This window comes from Pseudorasbora parva, chromosome 2, assembly GCF_024679245.1.
Source record: "Pseudorasbora parva isolate DD20220531a chromosome 2, ASM2467924v1, whole genome shotgun sequence".
NCBI classification, from domain to species: domain Eukaryota; kingdom Metazoa; phylum Chordata; class Actinopteri; order Cypriniformes; family Gobionidae; genus Pseudorasbora; species Pseudorasbora parva.
This window is the reverse complement of record NC_090173.1, coordinates 61,282,978-61,303,240: the sequence shown is the minus strand read 5'-3', so window position 1 is coordinate 61,303,240 and position 20,263 is coordinate 61,282,978. Positions and strand designations below refer to the sequence as shown.

The 20,263-nt window shown below is 39.4% G+C and overlaps 1 protein-coding gene across 2 annotated transcripts; it reads right to left on the bottom strand.

Annotated features, from left to right (window-relative positions):
- Positions 1-10,948: 10,948 nt before the first annotated feature.
- On the bottom strand, positions 10,949-19,963 carry LOC137047910 (gastrula zinc finger protein XlCGF57.1-like). Of its 2 annotated transcripts, none has more exons than XM_067425845.1 (2): positions 19,928-19,963; positions 10,949-12,265 (listed from the first exon to the last, which is right to left on the bottom strand). In XM_067425845.1, the coding sequence occupies exon 2, from the start codon at positions 12,258-12,260 to the stop codon at positions 11,184-11,186; it is 1,077 nt and encodes a 358-aa protein (XP_067281946.1). In that variant the 5' UTR covers positions 12,261-12,265; positions 19,928-19,963; the 3' UTR covers positions 10,949-11,183. The 2 variants fall into 2 exon arrangements, with proteins under 2 accessions (XP_067281946.1, XP_067281939.1); XM_067425838.1 differs by lacking the exon at positions 19,928-19,963 and adding an exon at positions 15,430-15,567.
- Between the last annotated feature and the right edge of the window lie 300 nt (positions 19,964-20,263).

Here is a 20,263-nt window from a genome sequence, read left to right as displayed (position 1 = left end):
AAGCAAAACCAAGAAATGTGAATAAATTGTGGAATGTTGTTAAAGAATCATGGAGTGGAATAACAGCTGAGAGGTGCCACAAGTTGGTTGACTCCATGCCACACAGATGTCAAGCAGTTTTAAAAAACTGTGGTCATACAACTAAATATTAGTTTAGTGATTCACAGGATTGCTAAATCCCAGAAAAAAAATGTTTGTACAAAATAGTTTTGAGTTTGTACAGTCAAAGGTAGACACTGCTATTTTTTTGAACACACCCCTTTCAACTAATTGCCCAATTGCACAGCCTTAAGAGCGTGCATATCATGAATGCTGGGTCTCATTTGTTTTCTGAGAATCTACTGAACCTACTGGTAACTTGTTTGCCACGTAGCAATAAAAAATATACTAAAAACCTTGATTATTCTGGTTAGTCACATTGTACTGCTATTATTTTGAACAAGACTGTATGAGTGTCACCCATACTTAGGACCATGTGATATTTCTTTTTTTCTTTTTTAATTAATCTGCAAAAATGTCAACTATTCTGTTTTTCTGTCAATATGGGGTGCTGTGTGTACATTAACGATAAAAAAACTTATGATTTCAGCAAATGGCTGCAATATAACAGAGTGAAAATTAAGAAAAATAAGTAAGGGTCTGAATATTTTCCGTACCCACTGTATTTCAGAATCATAGTGGTACAACAGCTGCATCCATCCATTTGGTAAAAGTGTTGGGTGATAAAGTAGGCCGAATGGAAGAACGCGATATTGGTATGCTTCGCCCCCAAAAGTGAACCTCAGGAACTTCCTGTGTTGTGGAAGGATGGATATATGAAAATATTAGGGATGCACCAATTTTTCGGCCACCGAAGATTTTCTTCCGAAAATGGCCCAAAAGCACATTTTCAGCCGAAAGACTTTTTCATGATATTGAAATAAGTTGCAAAAAAAGTGTTGTTATAGCAAAACAGCTTTAAGAGCTATTTTTGTAATAACAAAAATAACTGAATGTTTAAATTAGGGCCGGGATTCGATTAAAAAAAATTATCTAATTAATTAGAGGCTTTGTAATTAATTAATCGAAATTAATCGCATTTTAATTGCTTATAAATATTTGACCTGAGAACAATCAAGTAATTTTTCACATGGATTTTTAGTATACCATTGAATAATGACTGAATACATAAGCTTTATCAACAAAATATTGTTTATTTATTTCAGTCCAGCAGACCAGCGCAATGTTTGCCATTAAGTGTAGCAAAAGCATATTTGTGATATTTGAGGCTTGATGTGCTGCGGTGATACGCTAATTCCTTGTTGTATAGCTTGCACACAACCATGCTCTTGTCGTCGCTTCCATCCTTTAGTTTTTTAAAAACAAAATTTCCCATCCACGGGGCCAAGCAAAGCGGTCTCATCAGCTTCTTCGTTCATGTTCACTCATGGTTTGTTGTTGTCTCCGGAGCGGTAGTTGGTGTTCCAGTATAATCGGTCCGTCGAAACTCATTCATTGAAAAACGTTCCGCGGTGCAAAAATAAGTGTGGTTAAAATTATGTTATTTATTTTTTTGGGTAATTAATTAACGCGTTAAAGTCCCATAATTAACGCGTTAAAGTCCCGGCCCTAGTTTAAATACAATAATACAATGCACCAAAAATATATACAGCTCTGGAAAAAATTAAGAGAAATCAATGTTAAGTGGTAATTTTTTTCATAGCTGTAAAAGTACAATTTTCAAACAGATTAATCAGATTAAAGTGCAAAATAATTAGGCTGTAAAGAACAACAGGTAACAAATTAATATAAGGGCTCATTATTTAATGCATTAACTAAGATTGAGCAATAGCTACATTTGTTACAGAAAGTATAATGTTTTTGGTAATGTTAGTTAAGAAATACTGATCATTGTTAGGTTTATCTTAGGTCCATTCAAAAAGTTATTTTCTTATTAAACAGTAACTAAGAAATTAACATTACTTAGAATAATAAATTCTTTATAAGTATTTTTCATTGTCAGTTTGGTAATAATGAATTAACACGTTAACTAATGAAGTCGTATGTCTTTTGGACAAATAATCCAAAAAAATCTAATCATTAGGGCATGTTGATGGCATAGACAGTAAAAGAAATGGGCAGAGCTATCCCGTTGACTTCAACGGTGGAAAATGAGACCAAACAGAGGCACTCACTTCCTGATGGCTGAGCGAACTGCGCCGGCTCAGACTGAGCTTGAGGACGTAGATGTGACGTGAGCCTCCTGTCTGACAGCTGTAGGTCTTCTAGTAGTTGTGGAAAGAAAAATCTGAATCATGTTGTTTAAATATTTTCTCCCGTTGCTTTTGGCTCACTATGGGCTTCTCCCCATTCTTCCCCCTTGACTTTATCAGACTTTATGTCTCCACATCCCCCCGACTGCCTATTAAGCCCTATTCGGACGGGATTAGATTAACATGGGGACATGGGGGTAAAGTCATTTTACCTCAGGACTTCTGTAATATTAATGGCCAATTCGCACGGGATAAGACATCTCAGTAAAACTAGCAGAAGTGGGAGGAGTAACTCGCTTTACGCACCTCCTTGACGTCATGTGCGTATGACGTTACCGTTATCACGTGAGCAAACACACAACCTGAGCTGAGCGCCAGTCTGAACTCCGTCTCCAATATATATGTGTTTTAATAAACAGTTAGGTCCAGTCTAACGATTCTGATTGGATTGTGTTGGTAATAGACACTTTCCTAGAGCTAAAATGTGTTGTGCCTCTAATAAGTGCTTTTGATCTTCTTTTTGCTTTAAATGATATGCGGAAAATACTGGACATTTTCCACAGATTTGTCCCACCACCTACAACGCAACCGAATGCTTCAAGCGCCTCCAAGGTCGCAAAATGCGCTTTTTTAACTTTTAAACAGGAAATGACGGAATTTTACCGTACATTTTTACAGCTGGTCTATTCGAACGGGATTAGTATTACCCGAGGTCATTTTTCCAGACCTTTTTACAGAAGGTAAAAGTATCAGTAATCTTTACTGACATTTTTGTGACATTTTGTGACTAAAATCACTGAGAACCTCTGGTAATAATTACTTTACCCCCACGTCCCCATGTTAAACTAATCCAGTCCGAATAGGGCTATAGACTGACGCAATCGTTAGCCTATTTTTACAAAAACAGCTTATACGGGGCGATAGTGTAAGATACAAGGTAACGGAGCCTTTTATGCATTGTCGTGTTTCTTTAGAAATAAACAATGGACAAATGGAGTCTTTAAACGCCTCAGATGTAAAGTTATTCACTGTCAAAGTGACTCAAAAATGAATGGGAGTCAATGTAATGCTAACAGCAGGTGATGGCTTGGTTAGCAATGGCCGCCCCTATGGGTGGAACGCTTTCCAAATGCTAGATTACCCCCTTGGTTGATGGTTACACAACCATCCTGACTTCTGGTTGAAAGGGCACGCTGGCGCGTTTGGTTGCCGCTCCTCTCCCGTTTTTAGTAGTTTCTTTTTATGAGCCAATGTCATTTTATTCGTTCGTGATGTGGAATTATGCATCGCATGCTGGATTATTGCTTTTGTAGCAGTATGCACGTTGTTGGTAGGAGGAGTCTCCTTATTTGGTAGCATATAAGAGTGGTCACAATGACGCTATGTGTGTGCGTCTTCCTCCACGTTTGTGAGCGAGCCACCGTACTTCCGGCGGGGCATGTGTGAACGTCTGAGAGGTAGGAACTGCTGTCCGAGATTGCGTTGTGATCTGTTTTGTTTGGCCAGCATACAGGGTTTCAGGGTTTTATTTCGTTAAAGGGTGGACTGAGGAGCTTTTCGGGATGCCTTCGGCAACAGCCGTTTCTATGGAAACCCGTGCAACCCGCATTTTCTGTGTTATGAGTCGCCAAATAACAGGTAGGCTTGGGTTTTTGGTTTAACTGTATCAATGTTGGGGGCTTGGTTGTTAAACCTGTCTTATGCTGTCTTAAACAACAGGTTTAGGTCAACGTGCAAAGGACGTTGCAGTGGGCTTTTGGTCTTATCCAAACGGTCGTTTGAATTCTGCGTTTCTGCTCTGCTTTACATCATCGGAACTTTTATACTGATTTCCATTGCTCTTGGGACATGAGGGGAGCGAGTGCGCGATCCACGGCTGGGTTAAATCGGCGTATCCACTCGTCTGTTGCAGTTTGAGGGGTTCGCTGCACCATAGCGTTTCATTCTTTTTTTACATGTGCATGTCTGTAGCATTTTCAGTGGTACAGGATCAGCTGACCCGCCGTTCTGGGCCTGTGACGTGGTGCTTCGACTTTTAGTGAAACTCAACACTCGTGAGTAACAAAAGTGACTCAAAGCCATGAATGGCTTGCAATAAACAGTCAGCCATTTAACTGTCACCAGTCATTTTCCCCTTCAGAATTGAGGCAGCTAGCTGCAGATGACTAGCATCTTCCTGTGTTGTGGTGGTGGGTTTCCATTCCTGAGTGCCGTGTTCACAGTGAGGTGTGCTGTGGTGTGAGTGTGCACGTATGATCGCTGTGTTCATCCTGCTTGGGAGTGTTCACCTCCAATTCTGAAGTGGTATTTTTTTGTTCTTTTTTGATTAGTGTTTGTGTGTTGAAATAGTTTAATGGGTTTTAAATAAAGTTATCTTTTTGTACTCAACCCATGTCTGATACCTGACTCAGCCGTAACGAACCTGTGAGCTTTGCTCAATTATTAAGGATTGTTCCCCGGGAATGAGATCACTCGGGGTGGCGTAGTTGGTGTTTATGTAAATCTTTATTTTGGGGTCTATTTATATCCAGGTCTGACGTCCTGTAGAAAGGTATTGAACCCCTCTGCGAACATTCATTTAAAATTGCCACACTTTTATCTCTGAGTGTGGTATACTGGAATATACTCTACTGTTGCCTGGCCCAGGACGTACACTGTTTACACCGCTGTGGGGCTGCTGTTGGTGTGGATCCTCCCCGAATGGCTCTCAGGTACACTGCTCGCCAGTTGTTGAACCTGAACGGACATTTAGATGTCACGAGTGACATACGTGCTCTCTGCAGTAATCTTGGAATACTGGGACATAAGCGTTACATACATCGCTCTTCAAGGTGTAGTTTTTTATGCTCAATATCGAAAGCTGTCGCCTACCTGCGATTTCTGTGCAAACCCCATAGACTGCAGTTAAGACCTACAGGGGTTAATTTTTATAACTCATCGGCACTCAGGCGTGCGGAGGTTGCTTCGGATTCATCTGCTCACCCGCATCTGCTGAAATCAGCACTGTTTAACGCGCGCTCTGTCAACAACAAAGCCGTTATTTTATTTGACATTATTTTAGAACACAAGCTCGACCTTGTCTGTTTAACTGAAACATGGCACAAAGAATCTGATGGTCTTCTTTTTAACGAACTGACTCCGGCTGGCTATGGATTATTTGATCTCCCGCGTACCTCTGGTAGAGGTGGGGGTATCATTGTGTTGCACAGTCAACAGTTCAACATGTGTCCCGTGTCTGTCCCCAAAACAGACTCATTTGAATGTCTTGCTTTGAGTGTTTCTGCGTCCCTCTCTACTGCAGTGGCTACAGTCTACAGGCCTCCTAGGGCAAATAAAGACTTCTTATCTGAATTATCAGATATGTTGTCTTTTCTTTGCCTCAGGTTTGAAAGAGTTCTTCTCCTGGGAGATTTCAACATCCATATGGATATAAAAGACTCCACAACAACAAAAGGCTTTTTGTCCATTTTGGAGTGCTTTGAACTTAACCAGCTCGTGGACTGTCCCACACATGACAAAGGCCACATTTTAGACCTTGTGATTACCAATGGTGCATTTGTGTCTCAGTTGTCAACCTCGGACTTGTATCTTCTCATATCATTAACTATCGCAAGTGGAGATCTATTGAGCCCAGTGATTTTTCAGACTTTATTGACTCTTCTTTAAGTTGTGTTTCTCTTTCTGATGATCTGGATGATAACGTTTCTGTGCTGAATTCTGTTCTCTTGTCTGGCCTTGACACGCTGGCTCCATTGAAATCACAATCCATTTCTTTTCTGCATTTTCTGGTGTTTCTCTCTCTAACTTTGCTATTCACGACTCCTAGTCTCTTTCTACTTTGGTTTCAAAACTGAAAGCCTCAACTTCCAGAGTTGATCCTATTCCATCTTGTCTTTTTAAATCATGTTTTGATTCCCTCTCTCCTGTTGTTTTGAGAATCATTAATAACTCTCTGTGCACTGGTATCGTGCCAGCAGCACTTAAAACTGCTGCTGTCACCCCTGTACCAAAAACAGACACCATTTGGATTCTGATCATCTGAATCATTTTCGTCCCATCTCAATCTCTTCCATTCCTCGCCAAAATTTTTGAACAAACCGTGGCTTCTCAACTGCTTTCTCATCTTTCATCCAATGACCTTTTTGAGCCACTACAGTCTGGATTCCGCAAACTCCACAGTACTGAAACAGCGTTAGTTAAGGTCACTAATGGCTTCTGATTCTGGTCGTCTGTCTTTACTGATTTTTCTTGATCTTAGTGCTGCTTTTGACACTATAGATCATTCCATTTTAATCACCCATTTACAGACTGTCTTTTGAGTTTCTGAAACTGCATTACAGTGGTTTAGGTCCTACCTTTCTGATCGCAGGCAGTTTGTTGTGATTGGTGATTGCAGGTCTGAGGTCGGTGTAGTGCACTCGGGTGTCCCCCAGGGATCAGTTTTGGGCCCTTTACTTTTTAATATTTACATCTTTCCACTTGGCCAACTTTTACGAACTCTTGGTCTTAACTTTCACTTTTATGCCGATGACACTCAGATTTATATACATTCAAAACCTGATGTCAATATGGCTGTGTCTTTTCTTTCTCAATGTTTTGCTTTGAGATTAGAAAATGGATGTCTGAAAATGTTCTCTGTCTAAACAGTGACAAAACTGAAATAATGCTTATTGGTTCACCTCATCAGTTGCGTAAAGCAGAGTCCATAACCTTTAGTGTGGATGGCTCTGCTTTACAATTTCAAACTAAACTGAAAAATCTGGGGGTGATATTTGATGCCAACTCACATTTGACCATCAGGTTCGTAACACAGTCAAAGCATCATTTTTTCATCTGAAAAACATTGCAAAATTACGTCCCATGTTGACTTTCTCTGTGGCAGAAAATCAACACCTTTGTTTTTTCGCGCATTGATTACTGTAATGCATTGCTGGCTGGAGTTTCTAAAGCTACCCTGAGCAAATTAAAGTTGGTACAAAATTCAGCTGCTAGAATTCTAACTAGGACCAGTGCAAGGGAGCACATCACTCCAATCCTGGAAAAATTGCACTGGCTTCCTGTTAGTTTTCGTATTGATTTTAAAATTCCTAATGCTCACATATAAGGACTTGAATACTTTGGCCCCTCAATATTTGTGTGAGCTTTTAACCCTCTATACGCCAACACGTGGTCTATGCTCCTCTGAAGCTGGTCTTTTAACTGTCCAAACAGCACGGTTGAAAACTATGGGTGATCGGGCTTTTTCTTCTTTGGCTCCTAAATTGTGGAATTCCCTGCCCTCTGAGATTAGGAATGCAGAATCCCTTATTGTTTTTAAATCATCACTTAAAACATATTATTTTAGGATAGATTTTATGCGAATCATTTGTCTACTTTGTTGATTTTTTTTTTTTTTTTACTGCCTGCAATGTTATGTGTATTTTTCAATTCATATTTTTATGTAAAGTGCTTTGAGATGTAACATTTAAAGGCGCTATATAAAATAAAGTTTATTATTTATTATTATATTATTATTATGTTGTAGTCCAGATTAAAACATAATGTTTAAGTTTGAAAATAAATAGCCTATTAAGTCTTTAAGTATTAAGTATTTGGTGCTGAGCCTGTGATGAACAACATTGAGATTACAAAAACGAATGGCTGTTTTAAAAACTTCTTCACTAGCGGTTACTTTTGTTTGCGGGGTTTCCAGGGTAACCGCTCCATTCTGCTGTTCCATCAGCGCCCTCTGCTGTCACTGAGCGCCACTTCAGTCATGTGAAAACGCACGTGAGGCTTGTTTACATCTGAGCGCGTGTCCGTCACTTTGATGCAGAATACAACATGTATAAGGTTGATGGGCAAAGTATTCTTGAGTGCATCATAAAAAAAAAATTGTTAATAAATTATTATTTACGATATTTCATTATAGTGATATATCGCATTAACGAAAATCGGCACATGCCTAGTTTCGGCCAAGTATTTGTATTTCGGTGCATCCCTAGAAAATATGCATCCTTTGAGATCTATTGTGATGAACCAATTCTGATTTGTGGCACAATATGTCTCAATTTTAACTGCACAACAGACTTATTCAGAACCTGCAGATCCAAAATGGGACACATCCCTCCATCCTTCTTAAAATACCGGTTATAAAACCTGGTTTCCCTGTCTGTAGGAAGTAAAGTTGTGGATGGCAGAACATTTTGGTAATTATTTTTGGTAACTCAGCTTGAAGCAAGATGGTAAACGATAATTTAGGCACATGGAAGATCTATCTCCATGATCAAGTAAAGAACTCGTATCTGATCTTCAGATAAAGATGTATTTTCCAGCCAGGGACCTGGACAAAGTTTTTTCCCATCTAGATTATTGTAGTGCTCTTTATGTTGGGACTTATCATAAACATGTTTCTCGCTTGCTGCTGCAAAGTTTTTAATGAATGCTAGGAAATTAGATAATGTTACTCCCGTGTTGTTTATTTTGGGATGGCTACCAGAACAACTTAGGATACATTATAAGATTTTGATATGTTTTCAAAGCACTTTCCGGAATGGCAACAGAATACCTAGCTGAGCTTATTAAGCCCCACAGTCCAAGAGTAACGCCGCATTCACACGGGGCATAGGCGTTAACGCTTGACGGAGGGCGTGGCTGAAGCTTGGTGCTGACGCGATCGTTATAGTGACAACGGCCAATCACATTAACTTATTTGCCACATGGACCACAACACACAAAAAAAAAAAAAAAACGCCTTTTTATGACAACTAGTCTGTGAGACGAAATGGATGCCGATTTGTTTGTTTGTGCGAATGCGATTGCTCGTGTAGTTGTTGTCAGTGCACTGCACAGGTGCTCGAAGCTGTTGAGTACCTTCACTCCTGAAAAAGCGCCGACAGCAGGGAGAATATCACGTTCTAGTCCGGGAGCTGCGTCTGGATGGTTCACTATTTGAGCAGTAATGAACGCAATTGGCTAGCGTATGCTGTAGGATATTTGCATACAGCGTTCTGATTGGATGACGCCTGCGCTGACACTTGAAAAGTTGAGAAATAACTTCTGCCGCTTGCGTAAGCGCCGCAGATGGTGGAAAAATTATAGAAATTATCATTCTTTCTAAGGAAATGTGAAATAAAGATATGAGCTAAAGCCCCAGAATTGTGTGTTGTCCTGTGACTCCAATTTAAACAGAGACTGAATAAGCATACTCCCTCTTTTGTGGAATATTAGTAAAACCACTGTATGATTCCTGTGCAATCCTGACAAAAATAAACTAATTAAAATTTAAAAAAAAATTTAAATTATTATCAATGTATTAATATTTTTGTAAAATAGTGATAAAACTGATGCTTGAGTTTTAAATCTTTAAGTAAAATAACAAAAAGGCAAATATTTATGTTCATTTTGCAATCGTTCTAGTTTCCTGTCTAATAACACTTCCCTTTGATGGTGAAATGATCAGGGCTTGACATTAACACTCGTCAATCCGCCAAATGCGGGTAGATTTCAGCTGTGGCGGGTAAGGCAGCCACTCCCACTAGCCACTTTGGCGGGTTGAATATAATTTCAGCCTACAGCCAAATGAAATGCGAAGACCGTCGTATCACAAAATTAGAATTGTCTTACAATTCTTTATCGATCAACTTGCAGTAAGTGAAGGAGGGATAGGCGGAAATCGCGCTGAATGACAACAAAAGCGTGCAGAAGCTCTGTCACACGCACAATCAGTTCTCCTTGTCAGTGTTGGGCAGTAGCATCGCTACATTTCTGAAGATCAAGCTCAAATTGGAAACCAACTGCCAAGTCGCGGATATACTTCCCTTTCTACGTTCCTTTCTGCCTCACGCACAGATGCGCGCGAGCCTTTCAAAGGACTCCTTTGGCAATGAGCGCGGAAAGACGGGTTCGTCGCGTGTACCGGATACGCGCACTATCTAGTAGTTGACGTTTGTTTACCGAGCGCTCAGTTTGCTGTTTCACCAAAAGAAAAATCGTCTTCAAGTTTTAAAAGAATCTGTTGTGTCTCTTGAATAAACACCTCTTTTTAAAAGCATCGGGGTCCAGCCTGGCCACCTCTTGATATGAATGAATGAAACTTTTCCATGGAGAACACACACACACACACACAAATATAGGCACGTTTTGTTTTTTGCCATGTTGGTACTATTTGGAGCAGGTCTTAATTCTTTTGCTACTGTAGCTTACTTTGAGCTGATCTGAGTTGAGTTGTAAATTAACTTAGTTTCCTGCTAAAGTGCCCAAGTCTAAATTGAGCATAAATGCAAACGCATATCATACACATAGGCTACAGATGAGCATACACACACTCTCAACACCTGGTTTTGTTAATATTATGGATCACATGTTTTTGTTGCCAAATCGAGTTCGACAATTTTTGAATAGCCTAACTGAAAAAGTATGCATGTCTATCTGCTTTTTTGTCTATCGAATTTTATTGATCACAGAGATAGCGTTGATTGGAATGAAGTTGGTTCAATGTAAAATTAAATAAATAAAAGCTAGCTTAGATGTAGTAAACTACTTTTGCCAAGTTACTGTAGCTTAGCTTGCTACATTTCCTATAGGGGGGTAGCTTCAGTGTAGCGAAGCTTAATTTAACATAGAGTAGGCTATCTCACTCGGCATGTGAAAGTTTGAAAGGGTTTTAAATCTTCAAAATGAAGTAAAATGACTCAAAATCAAGTAATTTAGGCATGCCAAAGTCAACTTTAATCATATAAAATGTAATTTCCAAACTCCAAAATTGTGGCCAGTGAAAATGCTGAGTGGCTAGTAACTTTGGAAAACCACTAGTCATGTGGCTGGTGAGCAAAAAAGTTAATGTCAAGCCCTGGAAATGATTATACCGTTATACCACCTCTCAAACATGAGGCGCTTTCGGTCTTTGAAATCAATTCCACAGTGATGACATACAGTATAAAGCCAGTTCTCTCATACATGAATACTCATGTGGTACTCCAGGGCTTTTTTATACCTAAAACTTTTCCCACAATGTCCACATGTAAACGGGTTTTCTCCATTGTGAATTTTCATGTGCCTGTCAAAGCTTCCTTTTCGGTTGAAACTCTTTCCACACTGTTGGCAGGTGAACGGTTTCTCTCCAGTGTGGATTCTTATGTGGTCTACAAAGTGTTGTTTTTGATTCAAACTCTTTCCACACTGTTGGCAGGTGAACGGTTTCTCTCCAGTGTGGATTCTTATGTGGTCTACAAAGTGTTGTTTTTGATTCAAACTCTTTCCACACTGAGGGCATGTGTAGAGTTGCCCCCCAGAGTGAAGTCTCAAGTGTCTGTTAAAGTTTGATTTTTTAGCAAAACTCTTTCCACACTGAGGGCATGTGTAGGATTTCTCTCCACTGTGAACTCTCATGTGAACTTGAAAGTGTTCATGTTGGTCAAAACTCTTTCCACAGTGTTGGCATGTGAAAAGCTGCTCTCCACTGTGAATTCTCATGTGGTAATTAAGGTTTCCTTTCAGGTTGAAACTTCTTCCACAGTATTGGCAGGTGTAAGGCTTCTCTCCAGTATGAATTTTCATGTGCCTGTTAAGGACTCCCTTTTCCGGAAAACTCTTTCCACACTGTTGGCAGGTGTAGGGCTTCTCTCCAGAGTGAATTTTCATGTGCCTGTTAAGGCTTCCTTTTCGGCTGAAACTCCTTCCACACTGTTGGCAGGTGAATGGTTTCTCTCCAGTGTGGATTCTTATGTGGTCTACAAAGTGTTGTTTTTGAGTTAAACTCTTTCCACATTGAAGGCATGTGTAGAGTTGCTTCCCAGAGTGAAGTGTCATGTGTCTGTTAAGGTTTGCTTTTTTTGCAAATCTCTTTCCACACTGTTGGCAGATGAAATTACTTCTAGTTCCCTTACATTCAGCCTTTTTTCGTGACAAAGTCTTTTCAGGCTGTGAGCAACTAAAAGTTTTTTCTCTTGTTATTAAATCATTTTGATTCTTATATTGATCTTTCTCTTCCATTTCATTCAGTACTTCACTCTCCTCGTTCAGGGCCATCAGATCTAAGACAAAAAGAGACAAATTCAAATTAACACCAGTTTAACCCCCTAGACACCAGAGCAATGCTGCACTTCTTTCCCCCCCAAATCTCCCTCACCTCCTGTGTGCTATATACTACATACTATATACTGTGTGCACAATACTGAATGTTCAGGTAAATGTTGTAGCCCATCCGCCTACAACCGGCTTCACAAATGCTTAGCTGCATACCTCGGTTGTAACGAGTGGTTATATCAGTCAAAGTTGCTCTTCTATCAGCTTGAATCAGTCGGCCCATTCTCCTCTGACCTCTAGCATCAACAAAGCATTTTCTCCCACAGGACTGCTGCATACTGGATGCTCTTCCCTTTTCACACCATTCTTTGTAAACCCTAGAAATGGTTGTGCGTGAAATCCCAGTAATTTAGCAGATTGTGAAATACTCAGACTGGCCTGTCTGGCACCAACAACCATGCCACGTTTAAAATTGCTTAGATCACCTTTCTTTCCAATTCAATGCAATAGCTGCATTGACTCGTGATTCTTCAGCCCCGCCCACACTATACGCCTCCAGCTGCTAGTTTTTTTCTGTCTTTCTTTTATAAATATAGTAAAACTAAAGACTTATCGGAGATATGAAGGATGCAATACTACTCTATTTCAGCCCCCCCCTTTAACACCTGCACTTCTACCTGAACTTCCCTTCTTGATCATTTAAATACAGTACCATCCTCTCTGGAAGACACTTTAAAATCTTCAAGTAACAAACTCTCTAAGCGATGGAGCTGGCGTTGACACACATTTACCCAGTTGCAAAGCTTCTATGAGTGTGATGCTTTGGGCAATGTTCTGCTGGGAAACCTTGGGTCCTCCATCCATGTGGATGTTACTTTGACACGCTCCACCTACCTAAGCAATGTTGCAGACCCTATTCACCATGGGTCTCAAACTCACGGCCCATGGGATGATTGTGTGGCCCCCATTTGACATGTTAGTGCGGCTGATTGACAGGAACAGAATGTGAGGCTGATCAGACAGTCGAAACGAATGTCTAATGGCGCTCGTCAATGTCAAAATGATTGAGATGGCCAATCAAATCAAAATAGGCTAAATCAATCTATCGCTTAATGCCGTTGCGGAGAGATTCAATTCTTTCCTTTGTAATCATAAAAAAAATGCACACAAACGTGTCCCAACTCTTAATATACAATCACTGATGAGCATCTTTGATTTGAATGAAGAAGGAAAACAATTATATGAGAGCGGATTAGAACCCAGAACCTTTGAGACGGTTAACAAAAACTATCACTAGACCACTAGGGAACTCTATTTATGTATTTATTCACTAATGCGTAAAAACTCAGGACTAATAATCTATTTGACACAAATTAATGTACATATTGTTTGCAAAACAGTCTCAAAAAGATTATTTCCCCCTGTTCTGTTTGACCTAGTTACGGCCTTGCTTCGAATTAGTCTATTTTAAATTAAATTAAAATTCATTATTACTAGGGGTGTAACGATTCGTTTAACAACGATTCGATTCGTATCACGATTTGAGGTTGTCGATACGATTTAAGGACGATATTGGTTCATTTAGAACGATATGATCCGAAACGATTCAGTGACTTGAAATCAATTCAGTAACTTTTTAGCCAAAAATTTAAATCAGTGTGAAAGTTTTATTTCAACCGAATCGAATCATTGTTAAAACGAATCGTTACACCCCTACATATTACATAATAATTTAATTTCTATAGACTATATTTAAAAAAAAAATTGCTCATTCATGTTCAGAAGGACAAGAATCGTCAAATTAAATTCAGAAGAACAGCTCATGTTCAGAAGCGTTAATAATAAAGATTGAGAAGATTGGATCAGTTGTGCTCCAGACAAAGAGGGAACTGCGTCATCTTTTAAGAATAATCTTTCTGCGAATCCGGCATTAAACTGATTGAGATTGAGGAAGCTGTCCTCAGCAAAATGTGCTGCACATAGTTTTAAATTGTGATTATAATTTTCCGGAACCGAGTTAACCATAAACTGTAGCCATTGATCTCTACGTACAGCGTCCGTGGGAAGGCCAAACAAAGGTGATTTGACTCCGGGATGAAAATAACAGTTTCAATGGCATGACGACAAACACACTCTACAAAAACAACGCTTCCTATTCTCGACCTGCGAGAGCAAAAGGACAACGCCCCCGAATTTGCGTGTTCTTGTGGGCGGAGGGTTCGTCAACTAAGGTTTTAGTGCCGTCATTACAGCAGGAAGTGCAGCGGTGTAGTCCAAACCGGCCGCTCGCTGTAGGCTTTGAAAGGGAACTTCTGTTAAATAAAATATCTCGCTTGGCATTGAACTTTGAGCTTTATAATTTTACAGTTATTATTTATGCTCTAACAGCAACATTACACATTAACTAAAGATTGAAAGATGGAATCGCGAAGAACGGGACCTTTAAGGTTGTCGATATGATTTAACGACGATATTGGTTCATTTAGAACGATATGATCCGAAACGATTCAGTGATTTGAAATCAATTCAGTAACTTTTTAGCCAAAATTTTAAATCAGTGTGACTGATTTATTTCAGTCAAATCGAAGTTAAACCGAATCGTTACACCCCTACATATTACATAATAATTTTAATTTCTATAGACTATATTTAAAAAAAAACTAGCTCATTCATGTTCAGAAGGACAAGAATCGTCAAATCAAATTCAGAAGAACAGCTCATGTTCAGAAGCGTTAATAATAAAGATTGAGAAGATTGGATCAGTTGTGCTCCTTTTTGTGGAACACTTGACCCCGAGTCTACCTCTAGCGGCCCCCAGATAGGTTGAGTTTGAGACCCCTGATGTTCAGCCTTTGATGGAAACGGTATTCTGGTGGCTGTGGCTCTTCCAGCAGGATAATGCTCCTGACACAAAGCACAAATGCTTCAGGAATGGTTTGAGAAGCACAACAACGTGTTTGAGGCGTTGACTCGACCTCCAAATTCCCCAGATCTCAATCCAATCGAGCATCGGAAGTCCGATCTATGGAGGCCCACTTCGCAACTTACAGGACTTAAAGGATCTACTGCTAACATCTTGGTGCCAAATACCACAGCACACCTTCAAGGGTCTAGAGGAGTCCATCAGAGACGGGTCAGGGGGACAAAATTGAGCTTTGAGAATGAACCCAACCTGTTTGTTCCTCAGTTTCTTCTTGTTTCACTCTGAATGTTTCTTCAATCTTCACGTCTTCGGTCTCCTCTTTAATAAACTCCATCTTTATAATAGTGTGTCACGTGGCTCTCAGTCGCTTCTCAGAGAGTTTTTCAGTGTGTTTGTCCTGTTTAAGATGAGAATAATTCAAAGAAAGAAAAATAAATCCACACTAAATCTCTCCTAGTCACAGCACTGGCAAGAGAGTGATAGTTTATATATTATTATTAAACTTTCATAATGGCAGAGTTCAACAGCAAGTTTCTTTACACATTTTCACATTCTGAAAGTATAAATTGAAACAAAACAATTGCTATAAATAGAAACAATAAAAGTTGAATAAAAAATTAAAGCGCATCACAAACATGTTAAATTAATTTCAGACTTTGTTGAAAATGAGCAAAATTGTGTTTTGATTTTTTTGATTGATTGATTGTCCATGATTTCTAAAACAAATATATATATATATATATATATATATATATATATATATATATATATATATATATATTTGTTTTAGAAATCATATTCATTTGAATGAAGTAAAACAGATTTAAAACTAGACTGCATTTCATTTGAACACTTAGAAATCTCAAATCTAATGTGTTTTTTAGGATATGTTCTGATGTGTTAAATGACACTTCTTTGGTTTTATTTATTACACAATTCCACAATTTCTAAGAAAATCCCAAAATATATTCCCACTCAAATGAGGGAATCTTAACCCAAACTAATTTAGATGGAGGAGTAGAGATTTAAACCAAGAGATCTAATCGATTGGATACTGCATTTATCATTGATTAAATCAAGTTTATTTAAAAAACAAATGTTTGGAGGCTTTTAATTATTCAAAATAACTGCTCTGTGGAATATTTTGCTATCCATTTATTTAATCAACTTGGTGGTGTATCAATTTTATTCTTAGATGCAGTTTGATATTAATAAAACACCTCTTCGATGATCTAATTTTGACACGCAAGTCCTTTTGACGCGGTGTTTGGTTTTTAAACAGCTCTCTCACTCCTTTTTTATTTACACGTGTCACGCACACCAAAGACCAGTGGTGTTAAACGTACGGCCCGCTAGGGGGTTCGGTCCGGCCCGGGGGGAACCCCGCCCCTAAACCTACCGGTCAATAATTCGTACGAATTATAATTGTTTTTGTTGATGTTGCTGTTGTTAAATCGTTTTTTGAATTGTTATTATTTGCTTTTATATTTGTTCAATTAAAAAAAAATAATACGAATTAGCCACCTCTGAAAACACATACGAATTGGTCGTGAGTGAGATAGCGTTGAGCAGATCTTCACGGTCTGAGTGCCGTTTGGTTGCTTTTTTTGTTGAAAAGTGTTGGATTTTTCACCCTCATCGTCAAAATGTCTTTGTCAAAAAAGAGAAAAGTGGACACAGTGTGTTGGATTTTTCAAGAAAAATGGACCTCTTCCTATATGTTCACAGAGCATGCAGCAAGTTTCGGTGCTTAAGGAATATAATATTCGGCGCCACTATGAAACTCTGAATGGCGAAAAACACAACAGTTGTAGAAGGTAAATGAAATGTTGGTGGGTCTGAGGAAACATCAATCTGTATTCACCCGGAGCCGAGAGGCCAGTGATGCTGCGGTGAAAGCCAGCTGCCTAATTGCTAGGGAAATCGCATTAGCATCAAAGGGGAGGGGGAGTTCGTCAAAAATTGCATGATGAAGGCTGCCGAAAATGTGTGTCCTGAGAAACTTTTGCCAATATTAGCTTAACGAGAAATACCGTGGCAGACAGGATTTCGGAACTATCGGCAGATTTTGACAGCCAACTGAAACGCAAAGTGCAGTCATTTCTGGCATTTTCTGTTGCTATTGATGAGAGAGCTGATGTTACGGATGTCGCTCAACTGGCCATATTCATTCGTGGAGTTGACCATACTTTGACTGTCACAGAGGAGTTTCTAGAGTTGGTGCCTATGACCGATACCACAACAGCTGAGGACATTTTCCGCACCGTCGTGGGAGCGCTGGACAGAGTCGGGGCGGACTGGTCTCGCGACGCAAGCATGGCTACTGATAGCGCCGTCAATGATCGGGAAAAAGGCAGGTGTTGTGACAGTTCAGAGAGAAAATACAAGCTGCACATGGGGGATTTTTGGACATTTCATTGCATTTTGCATTAGGAGGCGTTATGCTGCAAGTTGTTAAAAATGGATCACATCATGGAGGTGGTTGTCCGAACTGTTAATTTCACTGTAAATCGCTTCTTTGAGCTACGTGGGGAAAATCGGACATTTTATGGAGGGAAAAGGTAAACCTGTTAAGGAACTGCCCACTATGGCTGCAGGACTTTGCATTTATGGTTGATATTACAGAGCACTTGAATAATCTGAACAAAAGGACGAAAAATTGTGACAGTATTATGACAGCATGCGTGCATTCAAGTTAAAGCTCACGTTATGGGAGACGCAGATGGCAAGCGGTGACCCTGCTCATTTCCCTGTCTAATGCTGCGTTCACACCGCACGCGAATGAGTGATTTAGATGTTAATTCAATGCAGACGCGAATAGGCATTCTGCGGCACGATTCGCGCGAATGAAGCGGCAATGATCACGCAAATTGAGCGTTTTGAACGCGTGATTCGCGCGAACCGCTCAAGTTGAAACTTTGGTGGATATTCGCGCCGCGTTAACCAATGAGGAGCCTGCATAGTGCTGTCACGTGGTGAAGTGACGGATGGGAAACCCATAGGGGAACCCCGAGGCCAGAGTAATTTAAAAATACTACTCTATTGTGTCACAAAATGTACTTTTAATAGTTTTTCAGGCGAGAATGTAGTTGTTTAAAGCTCAAATATGTTATTTATTTATTAAGAGAGCTCCTATTTGAAAATTTGATCTGGTGTTTTCGGAGGTGTGAGACCCAGGCGATCACCGGAGCTCAGCGCTCATCAACCCCGGTGAGAGCAGCCTTAACTCGGATAGTCCGACTGCCGCTGCCTGGCAGAAACCCCTCCCATGATGCGAATTCGCGTCTGTTGTGTAGTGAATGTCACACGCGAATGAAGCGAATTTCACGCGCGAATGGATTCAAATTGTTCACGCGCCCAACTTCGCGCGATTTATTCGCGTCAGAGATGTGTGCGCAGAGATTTATTATGCGCAGAGATGTGTGCGCAGCAAGTGTTAATCCTGACCTGAGACAGTACGGAGACAAGATTTCCGGGTTGCTGAGAGAGTTTGAGAAACGATTTCAGGTCTTTGGCGAACTCAAGACAGAATTCGCAGTTTTTCGCTCACCATTTACAGTCAGCGCTTCTGATGTGCTCGTTGACATGCAACTTGAAATAATTGATTTGCAGTGTGATGAAGAATTGAAGGACAAATTTGCTTCTGTGGGCTTGGACACCTTTTATCAGTATCTCCTGCCAGGCTATCCTAAATTAACAGCACTGGCTGCAAAATGTTGTGCATGTTTGTGAAGTTTTCTCAGTAATAAAACGAAGCTGCGCTCGAAGCATAAGCACCTAAATGAGATTCTGAAATTGGCTGCCGCTCAGGACATGATGCCTGATATTGATATAGATGCAAGTCAATTCATGTGTTCAGAACTGTTTCCCAGAAGAGGAAAATGGATTTTAAATCATTTCTATATTTTGATATTTGATTTATGTTAACATGCAGGACAGTGTTTTTAAGTTCCACAAAACTGTGACTAAATGTTTTGTGACTTTGTACAATAACTGTGATAATTTTTATGCAAAATGTATTTGTAAATCTGAATAATAGTGTTTTTGAAATTGCACATACTACTTGTTGGTTTGTTCATAATATATTTTGTAAAAGGACAATTCATTTAATATAAAGATTTTTATAATTTACTTCTTTTGACTAACACAAAGAAAAAAGCTGACTTATTGTTAGTTCTATGTAATTTTGCTATAAGTTCACTGGTCCGATCCCCTTGACATCAGATTAAGGTTTATGCGCCCCCAGACCACAATGAGTTTGACACCCCTGCCAAAGACAATCATTTTTTTAGACATTGTTTTGAATCATTACTTATTATTATTTGGTCAGTTATCTTAAATTCATTTGTCATATTTCTGTGAAAGATATTGTATTGTCATGAATTCTATTTTTGCCAGTTATCAGTCAAAGAGTTAATGGACCTAAATGACCTGATTAGACAAATACTCAGAACTACTAACACTATAAAAAAAATAATGCAAATTATGCAGATCCTTGATATATTAGGTAGTTTAGTTATTTAATGATTTGTAGAAATCGAGATAACAGAGCGCTTCGAATCACTGAATCATTTGTTGTGAATCAATCGGTTCAATTGACTCGTAAGTCTCGTCACTCGCCAGAGACTGAATTCATGTTACACGCGCGTTTATTGTGTTACTTTAATCACACAACGCTGATGTATGTTAGATAAAGCAATGCATCGTTACATCTATTAATACACCACTTAACGCTTAAAACACAAACCTTTCTCCAGCAGAATCACAACAGATGCAGGAGCGCGACGCAGCTTGATGATGTCACACACGGAGACCAAAATAAAAGTCCTTTTCAAAGCTGCGTCTAAAATCATGTAAGTGCATAGAAATCTACATAGAAAAATAGATACAAATAAGAAAATATGACGAAACTTGGAGCTGATTGTATTGATGAAAATACATTTAATTTGTCCTTTTACGTTTTAATATTTTTCTGACTATATGTTCTATTGTTGTTGAATGTAATGAGATCAGAGAAATGTTTTATCGTCGCAGGATGATGATGATGTGAGGCAGTGATTCTCCATAGTTTTGCTCTTGGTAT

Coding starts and splice junctions, on each gene's coding strand:
- LOC137047910 (XM_067425838.1), bottom strand. CDS start 15,514: ATGGAGTTTATTAAAGAGGAGACCGAAGACGTGAAGATTGAAGAAACA. Junction 12,266..15,429: donor AGAAACTGAGGAACAAACAG/GTTGGGTTCATT, acceptor TTTTTGTCTTAG/ATCTGATGGCCCTGAACGAG.